This window comes from Pimephales promelas, chromosome 15, assembly GCF_988280905.1.
Source record: "Pimephales promelas chromosome 15, fPimPro1.hap1.1, whole genome shotgun sequence".
In the NCBI taxonomy this organism is placed as follows: domain Eukaryota; kingdom Metazoa; phylum Chordata; class Actinopteri; order Cypriniformes; family Leuciscidae; genus Pimephales; species Pimephales promelas.
This window is the reverse complement of record NC_142783.1, coordinates 7,502,914-7,529,307: the sequence shown is the minus strand read 5'-3', so window position 1 is coordinate 7,529,307 and position 26,394 is coordinate 7,502,914. Positions and strand designations below refer to the sequence as shown.

Below are 26,394 nucleotides of genomic sequence, written 5' to 3'. Positions count from 1 at the left end.
TACTCTCAATGTCCAAACCCGTGATTGTTTCTGATTTATTGTCAGTGTCAGTCTAGCACTTGCTCAGGGCTTGTATCTGAATATTTTAGGAACAGCAAGGGCAACAAAATATATTTATTAATAAAGTATTGTTTCATGGCTAGGCTGGTTAGAAGTGCTGATTTATATTACATTTTCTCAATTCGCACCATAGACTGATGTGGGTTAAGGTTAGTTTTGATGTAAGGATTTGACTGGCAGGTGTTTGTGTTATTGAGATCCTGTCAGGTTTTAGTGTTACACGACCTGTATGTGAATAAACCACTCTCTGAGACGCCACGGGCATCATATTGGTAGATTTTTGTCTAGTGTGCAGAACCAGGCAACACATGTAATTTTGTATGGTTTCATATTAATCCTTCAAAGAATATTGATATTTGCCTGGGAGCTGTGTGATAGCCCAAGGCCAAAATGAGGAGAGTTCATGCTCAATGTTTATGGAAAACTTCATTTTGATACCGTTAGAAAAGCAGATTACATTTTGAAAGAATAAAAATAAAATGGATGTTATTTTTTTTCCTCTTCTCAACTGTTTTGTTCTGGTTAATATTTTCAGACAATTCTCCTTTCAGGACGCACGGTAATGTTAGCCTTAGTGTTCACAGGCCATCCAGAAACGTTTCCATTGTGTTGCTGTTATTGAAAGGCTGTAGGCCACAGGTGGTGTTTGCAAACTGTCCAAGCGCTTCATTATGCTCTCTGGAAACTGCAGCGGGGTCATGCGAGCCAGCAATTGATATGCAGATTTCAGTGGACAGCAGCAGTTTTAGTCTACTGTAGCTTGCTTGTACGTGTGCAAAACCTGCTAGTGATTGATTTTTAGAAAGCTGAAAAAAGAAACTCTTTGAATTTTGGAAATGCTTGATGGTTGACTTGCAGTTTGAGGAAGGAGACATGTCTTGAGTGAGTGTGAGTGTGTGACACCACCAGAGCTGAAGAGTAACTCAACAAACATGCCAACTTTTAGGGTGGGCAAGATTAGGAGGAAGAGCAGTTCTCTGGCCAAAAGGACAAAACACCAGGCCATAGCAGCCTGGAGGATACTTTACCGGCTGCTTTTCATGGTGAGTGTATGGGTCAGAGCATGAGGGTTCAGAGACCAAGCATCTTAAAGGTGTCTCTATTGACCTCTTGATTGCATTTAGGCAGATCAATTTTCAAATACTGATTGTGTTTGAGAGAATTAATCCTTTATAAAATATTGATCCTGCTGTAAGATATATATATATATATATTATTTTTATTAATGGGGTTATTTAATTAATTATATTTCTTTGTTTATTTGGCAAGTAAATTGTGTATTATATTATATTGAGCCTATTTAATGTTTACAACGGCTTATTAAAGTTTGTTACAAATACATTTCTGGATTATAGGCAGATTTACCTTAAAGCATAAATAACCAAATAATGCTGTTATGCTTTTGTATTTCTTTATCAGTATGATATTTATTTATTTAAAAACATTTGAATCATTTATGCATTTTTAAACCGTTTCAAAAATAAAACCATAAACATAAGTACTATAAAAACACATTTTGCGTAGCTGTTATTTGTTGCCACCAAGTTTTTTTCTGGCTACTATTATAAATATGATTAAAATTCACTTTATTTTCAGTGTAAACACTGTAGGTGTAGTGATGCTCGCAGACAGGGAAGTGCACTGTATTCAACTCTGTAAAGAGTTGTCCCTTTAAGGGTTGAGACATTACTCGCGAATACTTTGCTGCATAAGGCCAGCGCTTGGTCTGTTTTAAATACTTTGAAGTCTCGGGGGTTGTCGCCATCTTTGAAAAGCTTGTCTGATGTTGAGATGTGTTTTATTATATAGGCTCGGTCACGTTTCCTTTTTGCTTGTAAAGTCTTCTCTGAACAGGCTTTCTCTTCTTTTAAAGGGATACTCCACTTTTTTGGGGGAAATAGGCTCATTTTACCACTCCCCCAGAGTTAAACAGTTGAGTTTTACCATTTTCAAATCCATTCAGCCGATTTTCTGATATTTAGAAGAATATCAGCAACCAGGCAGTGTCTGGTCTCATTGACTTCCATAGTAGGAAAAAAATATACTATGGAAGTCAATGAGACCAGAAACTGTTTGGTTACTGATATTCTTCTAAAAGGATGGATTTGAAAACGGTAAAACTCAACTGTTTAACTCTGGGGGAGTGGTAAAATGAAGTGGAGTATCCCTTTAACAATGGATGTTTCCTCATATGGTTGCCTCTTTGGATGCTCCATTGCGTTAATGATGTTGCTTATTAGTTCATCTATGGCTATGCTCTGAAATAGTCCGTCTTCTCTTTGTTGACGGACGTGACTCAACCACGCAATTATGTGAAACTGACGTTTCCTGTGAAATACAACCTGACAGCTCAAATTATACATTATTATTGTAAAGGTCCCTGTAAAAAGAGTTTTTTTAAAATGTTTTTGTTCATTTTTAAGATTATCCATTTCCTCCAGTTTGACCTATTCAGGACAATGAGCAAGTCATAGTTTAGTAGAAGCACTGCCTCCTCTCACATGACTTTCCGCCTGTACTTTGCAGTTATGCTCTTTATATTCATGGTGTTTTAGTAGCTCTGTAAGAGCATAGTGAAAGCAAAGCATGTCAGTGAGACGCTGCATCCCTCTGAATCTTTATCCGCTGTTGGACTGTGACCTCGTTTACACACACTTCAGAACACGGCTTACTCCAGGGTTTCTGCAGAAAGCAGCGCTCTGAAACTCATGTAGACACGTATTCCTTACGCTGTTGAATGGATTGAGAGAAGGTGCTTTAAAACGTCTGCTTCCACTGGAGTGTAAATGTACTGTAAACAAGCGGCGGGTTTGTGTAGAGTGCGCATGGGTATTGAGAAGACGGGATACTAGGCAGAGGTGGGAAAAGTGGTGCATTAAAGAATGCATTGACGACGTCACTTTCCCGCTAGGACACACACCCTCAGCCGGACTGAGTGGCAAAAGAGCTGCTGTGGATTTAACAGGGGAAACTGTGAAAACGAAAGTAACAAAAAATGATATTTTTCAGTTTTAACTTAAGTTTGGACTCGATATATAGTGTCCCTTACAACTTACCAAAGATCCAGTGATCCATGGATTGACATGCAGCCCGAAATCATGTTTCTTGACATTTATGTGCCTGATTTCGACACGGGAAATAAATAAAGCAAATGCCTGTGAACGCTTTATATATACTATAGGTAGGTCTAAATCTGGGTGATCACTTTTATCAATTTTATACTGTATCTTCATATCATCCAGCCCTTTTGTCAGTGTTTATTTAAAAACACATCCAATTATGCAGAATAGTAATTATTAATTTGATGAGTTGTTAATAGAATATGGTTATATAATATATTATATATATTATAATAGTATTATATATATTATTATATAATATAATATATTATATACAAATATATATTATATATATATATTATATAACAATTATATTGTTATATAATATATAGTGTATGATTTTAAATTCAGCATATTGACACAAAATGATAACTGAATTTCCACCTTTCACTGCCTGCCACCCAGTTGTTTCTATGAATTGCAGCGATTCACTGTTCTGTAGCTTTCGGCAGTTTTAAAGCTATTTGGATAGTCAGTCACAAAGCTCTTTCCCGTTTCAGATGTGTTTTGTGTGTTTTTCACACTGAAAACCAATGCTGCTTGGTCTTTCTGCCACTCGGTAAGGGCAACCACAGTCACTCCAGCCGACGGCGTCGTCATGCGCATACTCTCCATAAGAGTGCTTTAGCTTACAAAACCAGTGATTTTAAAAATGTTTTGTACCCTTATTAAGTTTTTTAATGTACTGTTGAATATTTTTTTAATCCACATTTTTGGAGGAGGCACTGCTTCCCCGTGCCTCTGCTACAAATGCAGTTGTGACCAGATGTGCCCTGACCACCTCCAAAAGAGTCTGATGATTAAATGGTAAAGTTTTTTCAAAATGCGTTGAGCCTTGTTTCAGGTTATCTGAAAACGATGGTTGTCCATCGCATTCAGATAACCTGAAACCGATGTTAATAAGGTCTGAGTGGGGCCAATTGTGTCACTCGGATCGCAAGCTTTCAAAACGTGCACTGCCAAGCAGTTTTATGCCTCCTCAGAACGTGAGCTGTGAACATTTTCTGTCAAGTAGGCTAGATTGTCAGCTTTTTGACATCTGGTATCACAGCACTGGAGGAGTCGTCATCTAGGGAAAACCAGAACTGATGCTTTCAACTATGTTATGTCTTGCACTAGGTTGCATTGCATGTCTTTTTCACCTCCACACTATGCATTTATTATGTCTTAATTCGATATTTAAGACGCCTAGCATGCAAACAGACATTTCATGTTACCACTGTGCAGTACCGTTCTGTAATTCTATATTTGGATGTTTGCTCTGTTTGCTGGTCAGATTCTCACAGTGACTTAAATTTATTCAGCCACCTCACACTCTGCGTAAATGTGTGTGTGTCGTGAGGAGAGTGTCACAGATAATTTGCAGGTTCTTGCGTGAGGCTAACAGGAACCTATATGGGGTCTTCACAACCTGCAGAGCTTCTCTTAACCTCCTGGTGACAGAAGCACCAGCCATTACTGTTATCTGTCGGTGCCGGGCTGGGCTTTCCCACCTATTCTACTACAGGCGCTCCATTAATGCATCAGCGTGATGTCTCTTTCCTCCCTCAGCCTCTTATTGATGTGTTTGCAGTTTTTATTATACCCGAAATCTTGGCTGTTTGAGAGGATATTATGTGAGAGCATTGGAAAGACTCAGGTAAAAAAGGGACAGTTCAGCCAAAAATTCTGCTATAATTTAAATACCTTCATGTTATTCCAAACCGGTTTGCATTTCTTTCTTCTGTGAAACACAGATATACTGTGAAAGTCAATGTCCAGTGTTGATTTGCACCTATTAAACCCCATTCACTTTAAAGTGAATGATGACAGGACTTTTTTTTTCTTTCTTTTTTTTGATTTTTACTATTCTTATTAAATTTCTGGTTAACTCTTTTCAACTGAAATTAGAAGAAAGTGTCTATTAAATATATTTTCAATGACACAACTTTTTTACCAGCAGATTTACTAAGTCTTGATCCCATACCGAAATTTTATCCATATTATTGTAATATAATAATTTTCATAAATTTAATATATAATTTTCAGTATATTTGAATATAGTGAAAACATTCTGTAATAGTAATTCTGGCAAAGCTTACTTGAGCCACTGACACAACTTACCCCAAATCTGATACCAGATGCTTCATTTGATAATTCATTGCCAATCTTTTGCCAATCAATTGGCATGATTTTATACAGTACATTGACAATTCACCAACATGTATGAAAGATATTTTTATACCTGGATACGTTTGCAATGAAAAAAAAAAATCTCTTTTGATCTGTCATGAAGAAAAATAACTTGTATTACTATGCAGGGCTTAACATGAACGTTTTTGCTCACCAGCCACTATGGCTAGCGGTTTTCCAAAGTTGGGGAATTTAAAATCATGGAAAATCATGGGGAATTTGGGCTTATTTTGGGGTATTTTAGGCTGGTGTCACTTTGTACGCGCACTTTTTATCACTTTGTACACGCATTTTTTACAATCAATAATCAGCAAAAAGAACTTGAATTAGTACTGAGTCAGTTGTATGCTTGCAAACTTTGTGTTCGAACACAAACCCTGTGGGAATTAGTAAAATGATGTGCAGTACTTGCAATCCCATGCTGAAATTCAAGCCCTGTAACACCAGCAATATTCATCTGGAGCAAAAGAGGGTTTGAGATGGGAGAGAGAGAGAAAGAGCTGCTGGTATTTTGTATCTATTGAGAAAATGAGAATTGGAAGCGTTTCAGATATTTCAGTATCTATGTATTGAAAATCGATATTTTTGACAGCATTGCTCTTAGTTTATTATTTCAGGTGCCTTAAAACTTTTCAATTGATGAAGGGTTAGTTCACCCAAAAATGAAAATTAAGTCATTAATTACTCACCCCCATGCTGTTCCAACCCCGTAAGACCTTCGTTCATCTTCGGAACACAAATAAAGATATTTTTGATTGAATCTGAGAGCTGGATCAGTCCTAGATAGACTGCCTAAAGGACTGGCTCTTGACGGCCCATAAAGTCATTAAAGAAAAGGTTTAAATATTCCATGTGCCTACAGTGGCTCAATTATAAGTTTATCAAGCGACGAGACTACTTTTTGTGCGAAAAAAACATAAATAACGACTTTATTCCACTATTCCATTACTTCCTTATGGGCGCATGCGCGAGAACTGAGACGAGGACGTTCTCATTCATCTACTTCTTGTTACCGGCTGCTCACCGCTTAGGAGTTTTACCGCCACCTACCGTATAAAATGATGATCCATATATAAGGCGCTCCGGATTATAAGGAACACTGTCGTTTTTTGAGAAGATTAAAGGCTTTTAAGTGCACCTTATAGTGCGGAAAATACGCAAATTGAAAAGCGTATGTACAGCGCACATCTTCCTCTGCTTGTAAACAGAAAGTTTTGCGCTTCCAGTAATATCAGGACATCATCTTATACGGTAGGGGGCGGTAAAACTCCTAAGCGGTGAGCAGCCGGTAACAAGAAGTAGACGAATGAGAACGTCCTCGTCTCAGTTCTCGCGCATGCGCCCATAAGGAAGTAATGGAATAGTGGAATAAAGTCGTTATTTATGTTTTTTTCGCACAAAAAGTAGTCTCGTCGCTTGATAAACTTATAATTGAGCCGCTGTAGGCACATGGAATATTTAAACCTTTTCTTTAATGACTTTATGGGCCGTCAAGAGCCAGTCTCTTAGGCAGTCTATGTAGGACTGATCTAGCTCTCAGATTCAATCAAAAATATCTTCATTTGTGTTCCGAAGATGAACGAAGGTCTTACGGGGTTGGAACAGCATGGGGGTGAGTAATTAATGACTTAATTTTCATTTTTGGGTGAACTAACCCTTTAAGCTATATATAAAATTAAAACCCGCTAAAGTGGCTGTAGGAATGACACACACGGCACTGCTGAAATCCACCCACATTTTGTCAAGCCACTGTGTTACTATGTATGCGGGCCTGCAGTATACTGTAGAGTCATGTGACAAATAATGCTGCTAGATTACACCGTTTACTCAAGACAAATTTGCTCGCTTGCTGTTTGAATATATTTATTAATATTTTTTTCTACTTGTTTGCATACTATTCATGCTATTTATACTTCATATCATTGTGTCCACAATGCATATTTCATGCAACCTACATGCTGAGGCATAATGTTGATTTTTCACTGCAGTGTTTTTTTGAGGCTTCTTAATCTCTGTTTAACTAATGTCTGAGAAGATGTCCTGGGAGCCCCAGTGTTTACTTTGGGTGGTCCTACCACAGCTACACTTTCTATCAGAAGATTGTCCTGATTCCTCTAGCTCTTTCTCTCGTGGTACACTAAACTGATTGTGAACAGCATATATGGTCTCCGGAGTGGCCGGTGTGTAATTAGTAAACCCAACTACAGAACAATCTGTGAGATCCCATTTTCACTTTTTTTCTCTTCTTGTTTAGTCATGACTCATTTCACACAATCACACTTTGCAGTGCTCTGTGTTTCCTGTATATTGATCGGTTGTTGTAAGGTCTTTGGTCAACTGGACTCAAGTTAACGTACATGTTAAGACAGGTCAAAGTGCTGAGTTTATATATATATTTTGCAGCTGCAGGATGTATGTGCTCTGTTCAATATGGAGTTTGTCTGGCTGGTTTAAAGCCAGAAAAGGGCTTTGCTGTTGTTTTTGTCCCCTGTGGTCACAGATCTGTCCTTGTCAGCTGTTTCACTTGTTCACAGCTCTCTGAGAGCTGAAGCTGAGATGCTGAAGCCTTTATTTTGAGACATTCACTGTAAGCGATATTGCTGTTTGTATTGATGTACGACTTTAATAAGAACTTGGTTGCGATCTTTACCAGTGTAAGTGCCGTACACATGAGATGTGACCCTCCAAATCATCAGTGTCGTGTTATTTTGAGACCGATCGCAATGTTTAAGAAGATGTGAGCAGCTACGGTCCAGCATAAATCATGTAATGCTTGCACACACTTCTTATATATGGACCACTTCTGTCACTTTGTCATCTTTGCTCATCACCTTCCAAACTGTGTCTTCACAACGGCTAGGAAAAGCTTTCAAATATGTGTTTTTCCAAAATGCACTGATAACAGTGGAGAACTAAAGGACTTTTTAATAGTGTCTCTATATTGCACTAAAAACTGTATTTTCCATTTACGAACTGTCATTTGTGTAGTACAACATATGTTTCATATTTAATAAAACGCATGACATTTCAACTTATTTTACTCATTTGGACATGAGAATGACATTATTTTCTTTTAGTCCAGTAGTTTTCCCGGGAAAAGTGCACCACATACACCCTTAAATGTGTTTATAATTATAACTAGGTGTGTTTGTTGAATTAAAAAATAACTAATAAATCACAGATTTCTGTAATTACAGAACAGGTTGTAACAAGTTTTTTAAATGAACTTAAAATAATGTTAATATAAAACCATTATAACATGGGTTCGATAACAGCTGCACCTTTTAAATAGTGTGTTTGTTGATGTTTATGCTCTACAATGTTGCACATTAATTTTCACATTGCAATCAATTATGCAATTTAATACAAGTACTATTTAAAACATTTGACATCGATTCCTTTTGATAAAATGTAATTGTTCATATATATTTTCCGCTCATAACACCAAGTGTGTCTTAATCTCACATGATAAATGGAAGTTTACTGGTATCCCAGCATACAGCACATGTGGGTCAGGGGTGAGCAGTGGACCATCTGAGAGCTGGATCATACAGTGACGCTGTGGGCGAACGCATTTGCTACATTAGCATTAGCTATTTCAGGAATTGGCAAAGACGATGCTTTTTGTTTGATGAGCTAAACAACACAAGTTCATTGCAGAACTTTTTCCCAGCTTTAATTATATCATTATGTATATAATTGATTGTAGAAATAAATTAAGGCGTTAGCCAAGTTAGCCTGCAAACAGCAGGGGCCTCATGTATAAAACTTTGCGTAGATTTCATCCTTAAAGTGTGTGTACGCACATAAGGCAGAATTTGCGTGCGCACAAAAGTTTTCAGTTTTATAAAACCGTTCGTACGCCAGAAGCTGCGCAGAATTCACTTTATAAATCCCAGTCAGCAGAAGATTGTGCGCACGTGCGTCTCCTCCCTGAAATAACCATATATGGAGATTACAACGCCTAGTTTAAATATGCATATCCTCATCTGCATATCATTTGCATATGATTATTCATCCACGTGATACCAAGTTTAACGGTACAAGACGTTAGGAAAATATGAAATGTGGATGTGCCGTCACATTACAAACATAATTTTTTTTTAGTAGCCTATAGCATTATAAATCAAATAGTGTTAAATACATTTCAGTGAAAGTTTTTCTCAATCTTTTCCACTGGCCAAATAGTATTTTTAATTGATTTATGTTTTAATGGAAACAGATAGGCATGGTTGTGCATTATTTGCACCAAACAATTTTCTCAGACAATCTGCTATTATCATGATTAGAAATGATCTCTAGTTAAAACATTAAAACACAGCACGCCAGAATAAAAGTGTTCAAAAGCATTGCATCCACAACAAATATGTCTATTTCTATTTATTGAATATAATTTTTTTTTAACTTCTCAGTAATGATTTCATGTAGGCTAGTTTAAGTGTTTAACTCCATTAATGAGAATGGCATAATCTAAACGTTTATATCAGAAGTACATAGTTTAAATTATTCTTTTATCTATTTAAACTGTTATTGAGAACATGCACTCTATTTATGATTTGGACTCATGATGAAGATGAGATGAACGACTCCATCTGCCGTTAGATTAGCCTATATGTGCGTCAGTTTCACTAAACGACCCAACGCGCGTGCTGGCGCGGTCATTTAAGAAGGGATGGATCTTTGCTTCAAGTGATGATATAGGTTTGTGAAATTATTTTTGAATTATATTTCTGTAGATGTATAATTTTCTTTAGATTCTCTGTCTAATAGTAAGCAAAAAGACATTTGACTCCAGCTCACCATCGGTGTCGCCAAAACACATACTCTTCTAAAAGAGTGCGTACGCATGGTCAAGAGCATCCTTACGGTGCGCACTTATTTACGCCAAGTTTATTTTTTATAAACGTGGAAAAATGCGTACACATATTTCTATGCCCATTTTGTGCGTACGCAACGTTTATACATCAGGCCCCAGGTGATTTGCCAGTAGGTAAATGTCTTTTGGATTATCTCTTTCTTTAAAACGCAGAGGAGAGGTGTGGATTCAGAATAACAATTCAATTTAACTGTTATTTATCAAAAACAGACTGGGTATTTTTTCGTGGGCAGAGGGAAAACAGGAACATGTACAAACCAATAATATTGAAACAATATTGGTATGAAAGCTAAATGGGACAAAATGGAAGTTTGTTTTGGTTTTATATTTTTATTATATTTCATTACTATTTTAATTCTCACCCTCCGCTATTACTGCTGCTGCTGTACTAATACTTAAAGGGATAGTTCACTTCAAAATGAAAATTCGGTCATCATTTACTCACCCTCAAGTTGTTTTAAACCTTTTAAACTAATTTCTTGCTAAACACAATGGAAGATATTTTAAAGGAATGTCAGTAACCAAACAGTTGATATACCCCATTTGACTTCCACAGTATCCCCAGTATGACTCTCCACCATCCCCAGGTGCTTCTCTTGTCCACAGTCAGGATTTAATCCTTAAAGTAATTGTCATCAAAAACATAAATGTATTGCAGATATCATTAGTGTTGCTTCAGTTCTGTTTATGGCTGCTCTCCCTGCTCTTATCCATGCTAGGCTGCATGTTCCCCACGACAGACCCGCACCGCCAATCCAAACTGTATGTTAATTGTCAACTGTCTTTGACTGAATTGGTAGGTGAAAGTTGTTTCAAAGATCAGAGCCATAGCCGTGTGGGCAATACTCCGACATACAGTGGGGTTGCACTTCATGCCACCCAAATTCAAGTCTCGAGGTCCTTTCCCGTTCCAATGCCCCTCTCTCTTAATTTCATCCCTCTTAATCCCTCTCTCTCCCCTCTCTCATAATTTCTGTCTTATTTAAATAAAATCCAAAAAAGCAAAAAAAAAAAAATTTGTTTGTGTGTGTGTTTTCCTAAATATTTGATTTGTTGACATTGGTATCTAATTTAATGTTATCTTAATTGTGTCTCCTGCAGAGTGTGGATACAGTGTGTTCGCTGTACAACTCCTTCCAGGAAGGCTCTGGGGGTCTGATGGAGGGCCAGGAGGAGCAATCGGGGCCAGAGGTCCCCATGCTCAGGCCCTGTCCGCGTCACATGTCTGCCACAGAGAGACTGCGAAAGGTCATCCAGGAATTAGTAGACACAGAAAAATCTTATGTAAAGGTGAGAACTGACCCTCTAATCCCCTATTAACATAGTTCAGCATAAAGAAATGATCACTCACGTCGAGTAGAAATCCACTTAGTTATCTGTACGATACTTTGACTTCATTAATAAAACGGAACCACTTCACAGATTTATCCGGCACTATGTTGATCTGGAAGTCACACCTCAAATTAATGATAGACCCTATGAGGTGAAATGGCTGTTGGAGCAAAACACGTTTGATGAATAGAGTCCCGAAGGACCGCCTATTAATTAACTGAAAAGAGCCTCCCCTCTTATCTGTTTCCTCAGTAATACTCAGACTGGCTAAACATAAATGACCATATGCACATTGTACACTGCTGATGTTCATAGTGAACCTTTAGATGGCATTAAAAGTGTTCTGTTGTAATGTGCTCTACATGGTTAATAGGTGTCTGATTATTCCAGCGGTCTGTGATTTGTTGTGTATGTGTGTGTGTGTGTGGGGGGGGGTCCTGCGCTGGAGCTATTTGTCTATGATATGCTGCATCGGTACTGGCAGACTGCTATAAATCAGCCTAATGAGAATGTTGTGGGTGATGCACCGACAGCCTGCCGATGCCATAACATTGCCGCCACACATGGCACAGGCTCGGGAGCTTTCAGGGACAGACTTTGGCTGTATCTGTGATACCTACTGTATCTGTGACAGAAATCTTCCTGATTAATGGCTTTGCTTTAAACCATCACATTTAATTACTTTTAAAATAAAACAAAATCTGAGCTTTCAAATTCTGTCAGTTTTATAATAAATTTCAAACAATTTCATTTTGAACCTCTTTAATGTGATGTGTGATAGAGCACACACGAACAATTATATCTTCCTTTTCACGGCTTTCTTTGTTTTTACTTTTATATGGAAGGATCTTTTAGGGATCTTTGAAAAGAGTACTGAATCTTCTGATCAAAACACAGGTGAAGAAGAAGCACTGCAGAAACAAGCTTTTCATGAGTCTCAAAGTCCATATTATCATATTATCCATATAATTGTATGTGAGATTAGAATGATATGTTGATACACTTATTTTGGGACACACTTTTCAGCAAAAGAGTATACCAGAAGTCCCCGGATGATCTAGCCTACTATTCCCAGTGGATTTTCGAAGAGTGGATCCGCATGAGAGACCAGCGACTGCAGATCAACGTGCTACTGCATTTCTCTCTGATTTTAGAGGATTTTAACTGTGTCAGGATGCGACAGAGAGCAATCGTTAAAGACGTGATAGTATGTCCCAAAGCTTGTCTACTTTTTACTACACACTAAAAATTATATACTTTTTCTTCACACTTTTAGGGCTTAGTACAAGTAGGCGAACTGAGACACAGCAGATATCTTATATATGAGCAGATTCATATGTAAAATAACGTGATAATCAACATTTAAAAGCATATAAATCAAATCTGTCTAATGCTTTTGAATGAAATGTCGACCCAGGACAAGCAATTGGACTGTTCAAGCATTAGGGGTGTTGGACTCGAAACGCGATTTTCTCAGCTTTTTACTCAAAATGTTGCTTTTTTTATTGAACTTACACAAATTCAGTTTTTGATTAAAAGGAATGCATGAAGCTAGATTAAAATGTTTACCTCAAGTTGATCGGCCTCTGCCAATGAGATTTCAAAAAGGACTTCCTCTAAACCCTCCACTTCCCCCAGCTCCACCTGCCTAGATCTGCTATGGGATCTATATACAGTATGTGTATTTATGCAGCAGCAACAGTATCTTACATGCTCTCAGCAGTGCACCTGTGTATCTCTTAGCAGTAGCAAGTCTGTATTTGCTCTGCAGCAGCAGAGTAGCTAGTCTAGTCTGTCAAGACCAAAATACATGAACACATTCAATAATATGCTAAAAGTACTCAAAGAGTTGGCATATTTGAAATGTGTATAGACAATTCAGTCTTTATTTGAGAGTTGATTTGATTTTGGTTGATTTATTAAGTATGTAGGGGATAATACATGGCAAGCTGTGCATTAAACGATTTTAGTGCACGGCGTGGAGGCAAAGTATTTTATTCACGCTGATGGGCAGCCTGGACACCATGAACCAAATTTTCGCGAGATAATAAATTTTCGCGAGATAGGGAACCAATCACAGAACGGGGAGGGAGTGGCAAGACGATGACGACGTACATGCGACACACCGAAGCAGTTTGTTTATATCTATGGATCCATCTTGGCAGCGGATGCGGTTACCTTTTGATTCAGCCTTTGTGTATACATAAATCTCCTAAATCTCTGACCCATCATCTTCTTCCTTGTCTAATTTTCTGTCGCTCTACATACGTCATCTGGTATTATTGAAACAATTGGCTATGAGTTATGTACAGGCACATTTGATAGTCATTCGTAGCACCCAATAATACAGCTCTGGGCATTCGTAAACCAATGCCTCGTCTGGGCATTCGTAAACCAATTTGAATTAGCGTTTGGCACAGGGGAGCCGCCTTGCTCTATGTTGTATTCTATTTCTTAGTATTTGTTATTTATTTATTTATTTGAAGAGTTCCATTGTGAGTTCCAAGTGCCATTTGAAATTTTCTTCTAAAATGATCATTTTTATCAAGCTTGTATATTTAAGTTCAGTGATTTCACTTAAATTGCAATGATAATTACCTATTAATTGTAATTTAAGTGAAATTACTGAACTTAAATATACAAGTTTGATAAAAATCATCATTAAAGAAGAAAATTTCAAATGGCATTTAGAGGCTTTTGCATCTGAACTCTTCATTTACTTATTGTGTTTTAGTGTATCAGTCTGTGTTTATTGTTTTGTGTTTTTAACTGTGAAGTACTTTGGTAGGCCTAGGCCTTGGAAATGTGCTATACAAATAAATGTGACATTGACATTGACATTGACAATGCCTCAAATATGAGAAAATGAACATGTGGTTTCCAGATCATGTCTCATTCTCAATGATACGTGGTCTTGCATTAGCCAGGCTAGAGGCAAAGCATAATGGTTGTGCATTCAAATTGTTTAATGCACAGCTAGCTGTGGATTATCCTGCTTATACCATGCTCATTTGCCAGCATTGACAAGTTAAAGCTGTTATTGATGTTTTTTCAGCGCAGTATTTAACTGAGGGTAAAAACAGACGTTATTTTTGGTACGTCTGTGTGTGCAAAGCAGTGCATTAATAATTAAGTTAATTAATAAATGTGTTATTGATAGAAACTGTGATTAAATCGAGTATTCAGACAGACCATGGTATAAATGAATGATGTGGTTGATAAATTATTAAATAAACATTTATTTTTGGTCATCATTAAGCTAAATGAAAACTTTGATTTCAGTTTCAGTAAAAAAAGAATAATTTCATTGCAACACTAAAAATGTTACTTCGGTAGGGGTTGGAGTCATTACACACTCAACTGAGATATATCATTAAAGATTTAAAACATTTAAATAAACATATCAAGTATTAAAAAATGTGTATGTAGTATTTTCGTTCATCACTCTTGTGAAATCTCTGATTTCTAAAACACACAAAGGAAATTTGATTTGTGATCATGCTCTGCTAGTTTCACTCATTTGTGTATCATATGCCATTTAAATGTGTTAAACCTTGTATGATATCAAATAGTAGAAAATGTGTATGATGTAGTTTTGTTGATGTATCACTCTTGTCAGAGCCCAGGCAACACGACAATTTTATTTGCGATCTCGCTCTGCTCGTATCATTTATAAAGTTTACATTCGTTCACCTCACATTTATTATTGCATAGTGATTTTAGAGGTTTATGTGTAATATATTGCTATGCTATCCTTGGCTCACCTGTTAGCCAGCAAACACGAGTGAATGGGTCTGCCAAAAAAAGATTATGTTATTCATTAATAAGGCATTCAAGCTCGGGCACATCTCTATTCCTAACATCTTTTTTTTTTTTCAGTCCTTAAATTTATGAACTGACAGTATGAGGATACTATATTACAGCTGGATATAATGTTGTAAAAACAATTCTGATGATGTGAAAGCTAATTCAAAGAGTGCTCGGGATGTCTTATTCTCCTCTGTTTCTTCTATAAAGGACCTGAACTGCCTGTTTGAAATTTACCTGAAGCCCCTACAAAAGGAGACCTTTCTCACCCAAGACGAGGTAAAGCTAAACCCATACTGGGGATAGATGCAAGATTAGTTGTCAGATAACAGATAGCACAGTGATCCATCTTGCTTCATTTGCCACAAGCTTTCCCCTCTGTGACTGATGTCAAAGACTCGCACGTTTAACTTGGCAGTTTTCAGACTGCCGCCCAGTGAACTGGATATGACCCTGACTCGGCTCAGGATGTCCCTAAGGAAAGATCAGTCAATATGTGCAGAGAAGTGGGCCATATTAAAGCCCTGTTAATGTACGCTGGAGCATGCCCTCGCACATATTAGACGAGTACTAAACAGAAAGTGGCTTTAGCACTGGTTTTTAAGTTACTTGTGACAATGTGGGTGGCAATAACAATTTAGAAAGAGGCCAGTGTTAGAAAGTCTATGCTAAGGAAATCTGCAGAGTCCATTTTCTGTGAAGTACTACATTTGTACCCTGTTATGTAATTTTCGCTTTTATTTTAAAGGTTTTGTTAAACAGCTTTGCACACTGAAATCCCTTGCTTGCATGCTGTTTTCATTTCAATCGAAATATTGAAAGTTCTGTTTAATGGTTGAGGGTTTCCTTTCCCCCAGATGGAAAGTCTTTTTGGCAGCCTTCCAGAAATGCTGGACTTCCAGAAAGTTTTCCTGCAGACCCTGGAGGAAAAGATCAGCTCCTCCCCCAACTTCCACACGTTCGAGACCCCTGTGCAATTCAAGGTGGACATGCCAAACATGGCTTTCCTCATACTCTCGTCTGTAATTTATGAGCATTTTAGTAGAGCTCCCTGTTTTGGGAATAACATTTTTTTTTTGTTAAAGGACTAGTTCACTTTCAAAAAAACTTTTGCTGATAATTTACTCAACCCCAAGATGTCCATGTCTTTCTTTATTCAGTCAAAAAGAAATTAAGGTTTTTGATTAAAACATTTCAGGATTTTCTCCATATAATGGACTTAAATGGGAACCAAACGGTTCAAGGTCCAAATGAGAGTTTCAGTGCAGCTTCAAAGGGCTTTAAACGACACCAGACGATGAATAAGGGTCTTATCTAGCGAAACGATCGGTCATTTAAAAAATAAATAACAAAGTTTAAGTTTTATAAGCAAACAAATGCTCGCCTTGCCCTGTTCTGTGATGCGCGTTCGTGACTCTCCTGTTCAAACTTGTTCATCAAAATGAACAAATCTTTTTTCAAGTCATGACTCGAAGGCAGTGGTGGAATGTAACGAAGTACAAATACTTTGTTACTTTACTTAAGTACATTTTTCACGTATCTTTACTTTACTTAAGTACAATAAATAGTGCATACTTTTTACTTTTACTTCGTTACATTTTGCAGCAATTATTATACTTTCTACTCCACTACATTTCTACAACTTCTGTTACATTTTCATTACATTTTCTGATCAGTTTTTCCCCTGACAAAACGTAATCTGACCATCCGTTCGTTGCACGTTTGTCTCACCAGTGACGTTTGGTTGCCATAGATACAGTATATCAACCCGGTCACACTAAATGCGTCTCGCACGCAGTGTGTTTATCATGCAACTCGTTCGCGAAAATTTGTTTTTACGTGCATAGGAAACACACCGTGTGTAATATACGTTTGGTTAGGATTATGGCAAGCCAAGAGGTTCAGAATTACACCATAAATTAATCGCGTTTACTGCCAAACATAGATATTAACATATAGTAAGGATAAGCATGATATTGCCTAATTGCAAGCTTGTTTCAGAAATGGTGACATTTTTTTTCCATCATTATTGAACATCATTATAGGAGTATTAGGTTGAATGAGTTAGAATTAAATGTGTTATTAATATAGAAAATAGACATTAAGATAATAAATTGTTATGCAAGTACTTTTACTTTTAATACTTAAAGTACATTTAAAATAAAGTACTTTTTACTTTTTACTTAAGTATGGTTGTCATTGTGTTACTTCTACTTTTACTAAAGTAAATATTTATCTGGTTATTTGTACTTTTACTTAAGTACTGAGATTCAGTACTTCCTCCACCACTGCTCGAAGGGTCCTAGATTAGACCCTTATTCATCGTCTGGTGTCGTTTAAAGCCCTTTGAAGCTGTACTGAAACTTTGGACCTTGAACTGTTTGGTTCCCAATGGGGTCCATTATATGGAGAAAATCCTGGAATGTTTTCATCAAAAACCTTAATTTCTTTTCGACTGAAGAAAGAAAGACGTGGACATCTTGGATGAGATGGGGGTGAGTAAATTATCAGCAAAAGCTTTTTTTTAAGTGAACTACTCATTTAAAACAATTGATCGCCCTTTTTTTAATTCTGAAAAAGTTTTTTCTTCTTCCATGGAACACAAAAGGGTTTATTGATTTAGTCACAAAATGTGGCAACTCATGGCTTCGCATGCCACTCTTGTGCTTCATGGAAGAAAATCAAAGAGGTTTGGAGTGACTTGTGGGATGGGTAACATTAAAACTGTTACTTAAAGGGATACTTCACCTCTGGAAAGATGAATGCGTATATAAAATGGGTCATTTGTGTAGAAAAAAATTTGTTTTTGAATTTGGAGCTTTCTGGACTGAGAAAAGCCAGAAAATGTAGTTTTGGCTTATGTGGATGAACTCCCAGAATGCACTTGCTTCGCTGCCCTAGGAGGCCACGCCTACCGTAACAGAACGCAGTAGTTAAACAACAAGTCTAGAGTCTACTAGTGAGTCTCCGTGATGGGTCTGCATGCGGGACAGCCCCTACTACTGACTGTAGTCTTCAGCCTCTGGCCACAAATGACGCAAAATGATGATTTTTGCGTCATCGGAGGATTTTTTTCATAAAATACATAAATCTCTCGTCTCAGTGGGATAAGAGGGTGGAAAGCATGGTAATTCGAAAATACTACAGGTTTTCTAATAATACAAAGCTTAATGCTAAATCCAGAAGTATCCCTTTAAAGTATTTCTGACTTCAGCGAAAGACTCTCTTGATTTCAATGCTGTCTTTCTTTCTTTCTAGAAGCTGCTCTTCTCACTGGGTGGTTCGTTCCTGTATTACGCAGAGCACTTCAAACTTTACAGCGGCTTTTGCGCCAACCACATTAAAGTGCAGAAGGTTCTGGAACGAGGTACAGCATAACTCCTAACTCGCTTCATCTGTGACTGTGAGCAATACAATATTTCTATTAAATATAGAAGAATTTATCCAACTGAATGCAATCTGCGTCGCTCTTCTGGGATGTTTTGAGCCTTTGTTGGTTTATCTTCTCATCATAATCTACAGAGTATTAATGATTAGCGTCTATAAATGTTGAACTTAATTTATGCGTGCAACATTAGCCTGGTTCTCCATCTCGGGCAGTCTGCCCAGTAAGAAATGAATGAGAGGCTGCCCTGCCCACATTTAAAGTGGAAAACTGTACCATGGCCTCCTTTTTAATTCATCCCATTACAAGATGAGAGCAATCCTCAGAGCAGCCACAGAAATTGCACTGTAATGGCTATAAAACACAACACGCACTGTTTTAACCACTGCTGGGTGAGGACATGAAACGCAGGCGCGACAACAGGAGTGTGTGTGGCAATGTCTGTCAGCGGTACTGGTAATTATATATTCTCACACACTGCTTCTGTTGTGCCAAGGTTTCCGTTTGCAAAATGAAAACGACTTTTTTGTGTCGTCGTGTTAATTGCCTGCCAATTGCTCCCTGAAGTGTCAATCCATCTGGGGCGAGGAGTGCCTCAATTACTGCTCTAATAGCTCTTGATTTGAACCACATTTATCATTCTGCGTGCTGTCGTGGTGTTAACTCCCCTCACAAACTCCCGCCAAGACAGGTCAAAAGGCTTCGTGACGTGCACAATGTAGTCTCACCTTGGTATTGTTCATTGTCTGCAGTGTTGCATTTATACTGCAGTGTTTTTAATGAGGTGCCAGGGAGCCTGTGCTGCCTCCTTGTGGAGGGACTTCTCTGCCCTGTGTGCATTTTACCTGCAGCGCCCATCCAGAAAACACTATCTATCTCCTCAGGGGGTGGCGCTGGAATTTATGATTTGTCTTTTCTCTCCAGCCAAAACAGATCGATGCTTTAAGGAGTTCCTCAATGCAAAGAATCCCACCAAGCAGCACTCGACCACACTGGAGTCCTACCTCATCAAACCAGTGCAGAGAGTGCTGAAATACCCCCTGCTGCTCCGCGAGCTGGTGTCTCTGACGGACACGGACAGTGAGGAACACTACCACCTCACAGGTACGTCACATGGGCTGCTTCAGTTTTAGTGGGTGGGTTGAGTTTTGAGAGTCTCTGAGCTGCCCTTTTCATGCGATGAAAGCGCCAGTGGCCAGTGTGGGAATTGTTCAAAATAGCATGAATGGGTAAGACAAAACAAATTCTGGGATTATAATGGGCATTCCCATTACAAGATGATGACAATAACAATATTTTCAGCAAAATAATCGACAGTAAATTGTCTTGGAAGCCCCATATCAGACACATTAAAAGAAAAATCTCCAAAAGCCTCTCAATTATAAACAAAGCAAAACTATACCTTGATAAAAATGCACTCCGTACCCTATACTGCACTTTGGTACTACCATACCTTATGTATTGTGTTGAAGTGTGGGGAAATAATTATCAGAACACAATAAATCCTCTGATTATATTACAGAAAAGAGCCATGAGGGTCATTCATAAGGTTGGTTACTTAGAACATACTCATAAGCTGTTTAAGCAGTCAAATTTGTTAAAACTTGATGATCTCGTAAAATATAATACAACAATAGTCCTGTATAAAGCATTTAACAACTTATTACCGCCTAACTTGCAACGTTTTTTTCAAATTCCTGTGCGAGCTCATAACTTGAGAGGCTTTGGATATTTTTCGTTACCAAGAGCCCGAACTACATTATTGTGTGTCTGTATGCGGAGTGAAACTCTGGAACAAACTGGACTTACAACAAAAGCAATGTCAAAATATCCATCAATTTAAATTGTCATATAAACATAGGGTCTGGTTAAAATACAGAGATGAGGATTTTTAATTTATATTGATGTTGTACTCTGTCTTACAATGTTAACATGTGCTCAATGTTTCATTACCATCGTTGGTACATTGTCCATTACCATTGTTGGTATATTGTCCATTACCATCATTGGTATATTGTTCATTACCATTGTTGGTATTGTTTATTCCTCTTAAATTGTTTGGTAATGTTGTTATAATAAATTCTTGTGGCTGTGGTAACGCCACCATGATACAACCTATGTAAACAATCCGTGACCAAAGTAAACATGAAGCTTAATGTATTAATCACCAAGTGGTGAACTGGGGTGGGATTAAATAAGTTTTCTTCTTCCCACTCCCTTTCAGGCAGAATTCGATTTGTTTTGTTTGTTGTGTTTTTTTGTTGTTGTTTTTTTTGTGTTTCTTGTTTCTTTTTGCACTGTATGACTTAACAAACATTTGTCTGCCTTGTACTTTTGTGCTATTGCCTGAAATAAAAAAATAAAAAAATAAAAAATATATATATATATATATCATGTCACAAAATATCGCGATATAAAAATGCAACAATATGCATCGTGAATAGTGACAATATGAATTGTGTATAATTCACCTAAAATTAAAATTACTGTGAGAGATTCAAGTTTTCAGAATTGCAGTGTCAGTACTACTATATATAATGATGAATATAATGTATAATAATGCAATTGTGGAATATTTGTGGGTCCTGATAATGCCAAATGTCTGATGTTTCCAGTAAAAAGTGGCCTACATTATTTTAAATATGTCTAGTCAGTGTGCAAACATATTCGTCTAAACTAATTCTGTAATTTCAGCTGCTGAATCAATATTTTTATTCTGGTGTCATTATTGTCCTGTGCATTGGGTTCAAAGTCCGAGCCTATTCACTTACACACACAATGTAAAATCAAATGTTGCATTTTATTCAACAGTTCAACTCTTTTCCATATGTTTTGGAGTATCACAATACTATTGTATCATGAGTTGAGCATCTACCTAAAACTGCAGTGAACATTTTGGTGCAAACTCAGTTTTCTGGAATCAAAGCCCAGTATGAATGTATCTTAAGACAGTTTATTATTATTATTATTATTATTACAGAGGCACTTAAGGAAATGGAGAAAGTTGCAAGCCACATAAATGAGATGCAGAAGATCTACGAAGACTATGGTGCAGTATTTGACCAGCTGGTATCAGAGCAAAGTGGCGCTGAGAAAGAGGTACAGACGCATATATAGTGACCAGGGCATATATATAATACCCTGATTTATTTGAAGGTAATACCCTGACTTGACTTGACTTATCTTCAGTTATCTTCCTCTTTTTCTCCCAGGTCACAGAGATTTCTATGGGACAGTTCCTCATGCATTCCTCTGTGATTTGGCTCAACCCGTTCCCATCACTGGGCCGTATGAAAAAGGACCCTGAGCTGACTGTTTTTGGTGAGGCTTTGCTATTTTCCCACGAAACCATTACATTCTTAGTTGTGCCAAAATAAACGTTTTATAACTTAATATGTTAGTAGTTTTACAACAAATGCATAAATCTACTTCTTAAATATTCTGAGGCATAATATATGGGATAGTTCTTGTGCCATACAACACTCGTCTTGAAGCTTTTTATATCCTTGTGAAAGTATGTTGGGCTTGTTTTGGCAGACGGTCTGTAGCCTCAAAGACAAAGAATTCTGTCGTTTTCTAAAATTAACATATCCGCTTGACTCTGATCTATCTTCTGATTTATCTGATTTATCTTATCTTTAGTTTTTAAGAGAGCTGTGATACTGCTGTACAGGGAGAACAACAAAGTGAGAAAGAAGATGGTGAGTCTTGTTTTCACCTCGTCTACACTCGCAGCTCCTTAATGTCCCGTCAATTTGTCATTTGTTTTTCATGCATTATACTGTGACAAGTTTAGAAAACAATACTAAATAATAAATATGAGCAGTCCTTTTGACATATATAAAATACAGATTTTGGAACAAAATGGTTTTGCAGATTGCTTTTTTATAAATGGTGTTTGCTGATTTGGAGTTGTGGACTTTATACATTCGTATAGTGCAGTTTTTTTTTTTAAACAAATATACATTCCTTTAATTTCATATGCATCCTTTGTTTGCCAGCCAACTTCAAGATCCGCCCATGGAGATCAGGATCCATTCAAGTTTCGTTGGCTCATCCCCCTGTCAGCACTACAGGTCAGACTGGGCAATACTGCAGGTAACAGACACGTCTGGCTTGTTTGAGCTCATAGAGACAGTAATAATTAACAGTTATTTTTAAATGTACAAATAACAAACCTTGCATTTTAATTCGGTCTGAAGACACAGACTGCGTCTGGGAGCTGATCCACACCAAATCCCAGAGAGAGGGCAGGCCGGAGACGGTGTTCCAGCTGTGTAGCAGGTAAGAATGATCTACTTGCTCATTTATAAACTTAGCTTATTCCATACAGAGCTTAACATTTGACATTTTTCTCTCACTTGCAGCACTCCAGAGTGCAAAGTCATCATCATCAGGGTGATGCGTTCCATCCTGCGGGAGAACTTGCGTCGAAACATGCAAAGAGTCGAGCAGCATTCTGAGAGAGTCTGCAAAAAGAGGCTCACCCCCCTTCGGAAAACGTTGCCAGCTTCTGCTAAGCTAGGTCAGTGTGACCTCCCCTTTACTCACATGTCTGATGATGTGGAAGTGTTAAAGCTGCACATTACAGATCCATCGCTATAATCTTGAGGCAAGACTTCAAAGTCTGTTGACCGTTGGTAAAAAATGACTACATCACAAGCTGACTTTGAACTTTGATTAAAATACATAACCATGGTCATAGCGGTTCACTTAACTAAAGTGGTTAACTTTTATGGGTCGCAATGCTGTCTGTCAAACAAAAGGATGTTGCAAGTTGGCTTGTTCGATATTGTACATGATAGTTTATCATAAATTAGAAAGGACCAGCTTTTGTATCATGTTATGTTGAAAAACAAACAAAAATATGGTAGAAGACGAGAAAATGGAGAAATTCAAGTCTCATTAACACAGAAAAATGAGTACTGGAGATGCAAACAAGGATAAATTTCGTGTTTTTGTTCATTTTTCTTAAAATAAAGTTGACTTTGTCACAGCTCCATGTCATATCATTGATACTTAAATATCATACTACTTTATTACTGTCAGAACAACCCGATGTTGAAACCAAAGCTTCACACCAGAGTCCATTCAGCATGCTCCTGTTTATTTTATTTTAAAATAAAACCAAATAATCCACATATATGATGGCCTAAACACACACACTTTAATTTGATGGAGAAAAAAATCTCTAAATTGTCTGATCAAACGCTTGCATTTTTCGAGATTACTGCCTAATTTCGGGAACAGAATGAACAAAACTTCACTAAGTCGCCATTCTGGATAACTACTGTAGTATTGAAAGGAAACATATATTCGATGGACAGCAACTGTGTGGCAATTTGGGCTGTCGTAGGGTCAATTCACTTTAAAGCAGTGGTTTTCAGTCCTGGTCCTGGAGACCCACCGCTCTGAACATTTTGTATGTCTCTCTTTTCTGACACACTCATGCTGTGTCTCAATTTACTATGCCTTTAAAAGCATGTACTGTTTTTGTGAAGAAGTACATATTTTTGAATGTGTAGCAGAAACACATAAGCAAGCTTTGGGACATGCATCATAATTGTGTCTTTAACAGATAACTCTGTTAGAGGGCAGTTAAAACGCTGACAGGATGCCTATAGCTGTCAATCATCTTGCCACAATTAAATCGATTTAATTTAATCTCTTTCTATATCGGAGAGAAGTGCTGTAACACATTGATTCTCAACTCTCTTCGAGTATTTGCAATTTGCATATTGATGCAATTAAAAGTTAAAGACCAAAAATATCACTATAAAAGTTCTCAATGCTGTTGCAGGTTAATTATAACGTAATGTGGATCACATTGAATAAATATATTTTTGTCAAGTTAGATACGGATTATGAATCACTCAAACCCCTTTATCTAAACGTCCGCTCACACTTCGGATTCTAACCGGAAAAAATAGACAGTCTGGTTATCTTTAAAAATACTCATTTCAACATACTATGCTTTGGGACACTAATTATAATTTCAAATGCTATTTAGGATGGATATTATGCGAACTGGGACGCAGCACAAGTTCAATTCATGGAGCTCTCACCTAATGAGCTGAAACTGTGTCGGATAAGAGAGACATACAAAATGTGGGTGGTATCCTGGACAAGAATGGAAAACCTCTGCTCTGAAATGTCAAAGTGTGGTGTATTGACCATATTTGACCTTTGATATTTATAAACATGTATTCTACCTCTAAGATCCACAATTGTGTTTGTGTGTGCACCACAGGTTCTTCTCGAGGATTTTGGCTCTCTAAACTGCCTATAAATGACAGTCCCAACCCCAACAATGATCCATTGAGGCCGTCTCTAGCAGATTCAGATTCCGCCAGTGTGAGCAGTGGAAACACCAGCAGTGCCAGCGCTCCTCTGGATCCGCAGAGCGACCTCAAGGAATCCAGCAGCATCATCAGTGATGAGGACCACGAGAACGTCGACCAGCAGGAGTGGCTCGACCCCAGTGCCATCGAGGCCCAGTTCTGCAGGCTTCGGGTGGCCGAGGACTCCCAGACTCCTGCGCCCCGTGTGCAGCCGGAGAGCGCAGAAGTGGACTCTCCTGAAAGACGGTCTTCTATAAAGCAAGCTCACTTTGGCGCGGTCAAGCGTAAGTCTGGCAGAGGCACGGGTAGCCTTAGACGCAGGCAGGCGGACCTAGTGAACATGCGTCGACACAGCCAATCGTTGGACAGCCAGGCCGAGCTGATGGCGAATAGTGTGGATCTTAACTCACTGCTGGAGAAGGAGTTCAGCGTGCAGAGCCTGACCTCTGTGGTCAACGAGGATTTCTTCTATGACAACACCGCAGAGGCAAAGAACGCAACAGCTTCGTAGAACAAAGATTAGCACGTGTTCAACACCTTGATCTGATGTGGAGCCACAATGCCCAAAAAGCCCATGCCTTTCCAAAGTTATCAGACAATTTAGGGAAGCACCTGAAGGCCAGTCAATTCAGAGTCTTTTTCTATTGTGGAGCCACAGTTTGACAGACCTTTATTAAAAATGGCATTAAGCATCGAGTAATTTTCCATGATTCATAGCACTAATGTACTGAACTCCTTTGCACCAGAGAACCAAATTACTGGTCTTGGTTATGGTGTATCAGAAGGGCAAAGGCATGTGTGTTTTTCCCCCACACACATATTAAGAGCTATCCAACTACAGAACCGAATTCTGTCAGGTTTTCGTTTTTGATTTTGCCTTGTGTTTTGGGCTATACATACATACATTTCTTGCTTTAAATACAAGCATTGGATTTTATCATGGATTTGCTTTGTATAAAATTGTTTTATTTATTAGCAAGTTTTTATAAATATAAAATTAATTTTAATAGGGATCTAAAAGGTTGGTTTAAGAATCTGTCAGGAGATTGATGGTTTAACGATAATTTCTCCTTTGTTTTAACAAAGTGGTCAGCTGTAAACATTCACTCAGGCATTTAAATGTGCTATGATGGAAATGTTCCTCGAAAATAAAGCCTGCAGTTGTACTTTTTCTAGAATGTACAAATGTGTAAATATTGTTTTTTCATGGATTACTGTGACTTAATTTGAACAGTTTATATACGTTTGACACTTCACAGTCAAAACCTATAATAAAGGGTGTCTGATTGTTATTTTTGTCCT

General features: G+C 37.8%; 1 protein-coding gene across 3 annotated transcripts in view; it reads left to right on the top strand.

Annotated features, from left to right (window-relative positions):
- tiam2a (TIAM Rac1 associated GEF 2a) overlaps nt 1-26,384 on the top strand; it is a 128,176-nt gene extending 101,792 nt beyond the window's left edge. For all 3 annotated transcript variants that reach the window (XM_089120069.1, XM_039650975.2, XM_039650976.2), the window contains exons 17-28: nt 11,329-11,517; nt 15,577-15,645; nt 16,224-16,349; nt 18,625-18,733; nt 19,676-19,855; nt 21,732-21,850; nt 21,964-22,072; nt 22,394-22,452; nt 22,753-22,849; nt 22,954-23,035; nt 23,119-23,276; nt 25,002-26,384. In XM_089120069.1, coding sequence (XP_088976195.1) covers nt 11,329-11,517; nt 15,577-15,645; nt 16,224-16,349; nt 18,625-18,733; nt 19,676-19,855; nt 21,732-21,850; nt 21,964-22,072; nt 22,394-22,452; nt 22,753-22,849; nt 22,954-23,035; nt 23,119-23,276; nt 25,002-25,603 — 1,899 coding nt within the window. In that variant the 3' untranslated portion in view covers nt 25,604-26,384. The remainder of the gene's footprint in view (nt 1-11,328; nt 11,518-15,576; nt 15,646-16,223; nt 16,350-18,624; nt 18,734-19,675; nt 19,856-21,731; nt 21,851-21,963; nt 22,073-22,393; nt 22,453-22,752; nt 22,850-22,953; nt 23,036-23,118; nt 23,277-25,001) is intronic.
- Nucleotides 26,385-26,394: the final 10 nt, after the last annotated feature.